The sequence below is a fragment of the Festucalex cinctus genome, chromosome 4, assembly GCF_051991245.1.
Source record: "Festucalex cinctus isolate MCC-2025b chromosome 4, RoL_Fcin_1.0, whole genome shotgun sequence".
Lineage (NCBI taxonomy): Eukaryota > Metazoa > Chordata > Actinopteri > Syngnathiformes > Syngnathidae > Festucalex > Festucalex cinctus.
The window spans coordinates 22,099,420-22,103,030 of NC_135414.1; the positions used below are offsets into that span (position 1 = coordinate 22,099,420).

The 3,611-nt window shown below is 46.7% G+C and overlaps 1 protein-coding gene across 1 annotated transcript; it reads right to left on the bottom strand.

The window, feature by feature from the left end:
* Positions 1-270: 270 nt before the first annotated feature.
* irx3a (iroquois homeobox 3a) lies at positions 271-3,406 on the bottom strand. Its single transcript, XM_077519723.1, has 2 exons — positions 2,865-3,406; positions 271-2,209 (listed from the first exon to the last, which is right to left on the bottom strand). Exons 1-2 carry the CDS (start codon positions 3,111-3,113, stop codon positions 1,151-1,153), a joined length of 1,308 nt encoding a protein of 435 aa, XP_077375849.1. The 5' UTR covers positions 3,114-3,406; the 3' UTR covers positions 271-1,150.
* Between the last annotated feature and the right edge of the window lie 205 nt (positions 3,407-3,611).

Sequence of the window (3,611 nt, forward strand, 5' to 3'; positions counted from 1 at the left end):
AGCGTTAATTGAGAGTGCGTGTGAGATGTGTGTGCAGTAAAAAAGGAACATGATGAGATCTGGGAGGTGGTTTGTAAGGAGAAAAAAAATCCACTTGGAAAAAAAAAAAAAAGCATGCAGTGTCTTTATAAAAGCTTTTCCAAATTATTCATTTTTAATGCGAGGATAATCCCATAATATTAACATCAATTGTATTGTATTATTCCATAATTAGTCCCTTTACTGGAAATGTGTATGAAAAGCCTAAAAAGTGACTTTCAAGACAAGCTGTCCTCTTTAAAGTTGCAGCAATTCATTTATTATTAGCCAAAAATATAGACTTTTCTTGTACAATTTTGGTTCACAAGTATGTACATATTCTTAACTCTATATACAAAAAAATAACATCAAGTCCTCACATATAAAAAAGAAGGGGAAAGCAAAAAAAAAAAAAAACTCACAGCCTACACACAGGGTTCATACATTATTACATTAGCATTTTTTTTTTTTTTTTTTACACAGGACATGCTTACAATGTAGCTATACACAGATGATATTATTATCTATTTTACATTCCATATTCAGATTGAAAGCAAAACAAAAATTAGAAACTGAAGAAGAGGCCTGGGAATAAAAAAAAATAATAATAATCGCGGAAAAAAGTGTGACAGTTGCAAATCAAGTTTTTAAAACAAGATGTCACTGAATCGACATTAATTCTTCAAAAAAAATAAAATAAAAAATAGCTGTGCAGCCAAAAGGCACTAAAGATTCCCTCTTGAGTGGCCACCAAAAATTAAATTGTAATGACTGCCTATTAATAGAACACTTCGATGCAATGGACTGATGCTGGCTTACATTGTAAACAATAATAATGATTAATAATAATAATAATAATAATAATAATAATAATAATAATAATAGTGTAGCCGCACGAAAACTAAAAATAGGGACGTTAAAATATTATGTTTTAAATGCTTTCTGTTCTGCTCACACACACACGCGTACACGCACACACATTGTGTGTGTGGCCTGCAGCGAAAAGGATCCATCACCAGGCAAAAATAAAAATAACAGGACAGTAAAAAGAGAAAAAGAAACGAGTGGATGTGGCCTTTGGAGTCTTTTTGCGCGTCCACACACACACACACACACACACGCACGCACAAACTCAGTGTCGTGGACCGGTACCTGTGAGCGCAGAGTCCGCCCCGGTCCCGGCCCCGGTCCCAGTTCCTGCCCCGGCCCCCTTGTCGTCCGTGTGCCGGCCGCCTGCGTACAGCGCCAGGCCGCCCCCGGCCTGGTTGGCCAGGCCCAGGTAGTGGTTGGAGTTGAAGAGGGCCAGCTGATGCGCCGAGAAGGCTCGGTTCGTCCACGACTGGATCTTCCCCACGGAGGGACAAGACGCGAGAAGTCTGTGCGGGGCCATGAGGCCGTGCTGCTGGTGGGAGGCGGGGGGCGTGGGAGTCACTTGCGGGGACTTGCGCGGGTTGTCCGGCGCCGCGGCCGTCTCCGCCAGGGACCAGATCTTTGGTTTCTGGGCCGGCGCCTGGCTGTTCTCCGAGGGCGGCGAGCTGACAGGGCCCGAGGTGAGTTTGTCCCCGTCGGGTTTGATCTCCAGCGGAGACGAGCCGCGGTGGTGGATCTGGAGGTGGTGGTGGTGATGGTGGTGGTGGTGCAGGCCCGCCTTGAGAAACCTCTGCTCGGATAAATCCTCATAGCCGTCGGAACCCTCCGAGTCGCTCCTCGCGTCAATTTTCAGTTCCGAATGCAGGTCGTCCTGCTCGTCCAGGTCGTCCTTGCTCTCGATATTCTCCGTGTCGATGTTCTCCAGGTCGATCTCCTCCTCGTCCTCCCGCTTGTCCCCCTCCTCGCCCTCGTGGTCGCTGGGGTAGACGTTGCCCTCCTCGTCGGTTCGGTTCCGAGGCGCCCACGTCATCTTGTTCTCCTTCTTGAGCCTCCGGCGGGCGTTGGCGAACCAGGTGGAGACCTGGGTCAGGGTCATCTTGGTGATGATGGCCAGCATGATCTTCTCGCCCTTGGTCGGGTACGGGTTCTTGCGGTGCTCGCTCAGCCAGGCCTTCAGGGTGCTGGTGCTCTCACGCGTGGCGTTCTTGGGCCGGGAAGGGTCGCCGAACTGGTACTGGCCGTACGGGTAGAATGCCGGGTGGTGGTGGGCGAAGCCGGCGTGCTGCACCCCGGGGCCGTCCTTCAGTTCGTACTGGGCCCCCTGCGCGCGTCCACAACACAAGTTACACTTCAATACATGCACTTTCTTCTTTGAGAAACATGTCATTAGTTTACACTTTCAAGTATTTTATTTTTGTTCTTTTGTTTACCTTTTAAACTGTCGTCACTCATGATGAATGATTTACTTTATTTACACGCACTTTTATTATTGATTTTTTTTAATCACTTTTAAACAAGTGTAACATTTTTGTTTTACTTTCACACACCAATTTAGCCACTGTAAACATTACTTTTTTGTACATGCTATTTTTCTACTTTTAAACCACATTCGTCACTTTTAATGCATTGTTTGCTTTCTTTTGACATGTTTATGAATACTATTATACTTTTAAACTATAGTCATACTTGAAATGCATTATTGAGGCATATGTGTTTTGTACTTTCATCGAGTATTTTAACCACATTTTTTATACTTATTTGTTTATTTTTGCAGGTTATTCGTTACACGTTAAGATGCGCAATTCATGTCATTTCTGTTGTTTTCGTGCTACAAATCTTCTGTTACGAGTTTCTGTGTTCTGCTATTAATTTTTAAACCACTAAGAACGAGTTCACGGCAAAAGTTGTGCTGCAAAAAAAACGAGCAGAGACTCAATTTTTTTTTTCCCCCCTTGAGTTTCCAAGTATCGACTTACCAGCTGGTTGAAAAGCGAGATGTCGTTGGAGTAGGGCAGGAAGGCTCCGTAGCCCTGCGCGGCGGCGGCGGCGAACGGCGCCCCGTACATGGACGAGAGCACGTTGGAGAGCGCGCCCGACGGACTCAGTTCGGCGGCGGCTGCGGCGGCCGCGGCGGCGGCGGCGCTGCGGGCGTTGCCGGCCATGCCCTGGCGCTCCGGAGGGTACACGGGCCGGATGTACTGGTAGCCCAGCTGAGGGAACGACATGGCGGCCGGCGGCGGAGACAGGAGCGAGCGACAGGTCGGAATATCCACTTTTTTTTTTTTTTTTTTTTTGGGCTGGTTGGTTAGAGTGCGCAAAGCATGAGGGCCGAGGGAAGGTGCGAGAGCGGAGGGGAGGAAGAGTATTTCCAGTGCGAAAGGATCCGCTCGCTCGCTCTTCTTCTCCTTCTCCTTCTTCTCGTTCTTCTATTGATCTGGATGGACTAAGGTCAGGTCCTTACAGATTGCTTTAGATTATTGGGACTCCCTTGCTCAGATTGACATTTCTAGTCCTTTACAAACCCCGCCCCTTTCTCAAATCTCACCCCTTCTCTCTCTCTCCGACTCGCTCTCCTTTCTTTCTCTTTCCCCTCCCTCCTTCTACTTGGATAAATGCACTGTCCCATTTGAATACACTCTTCAATCTCATTTGTACCACCAGTCCGCGGCCGTTTTTTTTTGTTTGTGTTGTTGTATTGTGTCAAAATAATAATGTCCTTGTAA

What these genes read in the sequence shown, in the direction of transcription:
- irx3a (XM_077519723.1), bottom strand. Translation starts at nt 3,113, where the DNA reads ATGTCGTTCCCTCAGCTGGGCTACCAGTACATCCGGCCCGTGTACCCT. An exon ending in TCTCGCTTTTCAACCAGCTG is followed by an intron (nt 2,210 to 2,864) that starts GTAAGTCGATAC and finishes GGACGCGCGCAG; the next exon opens with GGGGCCCAGTACGAACTGAA.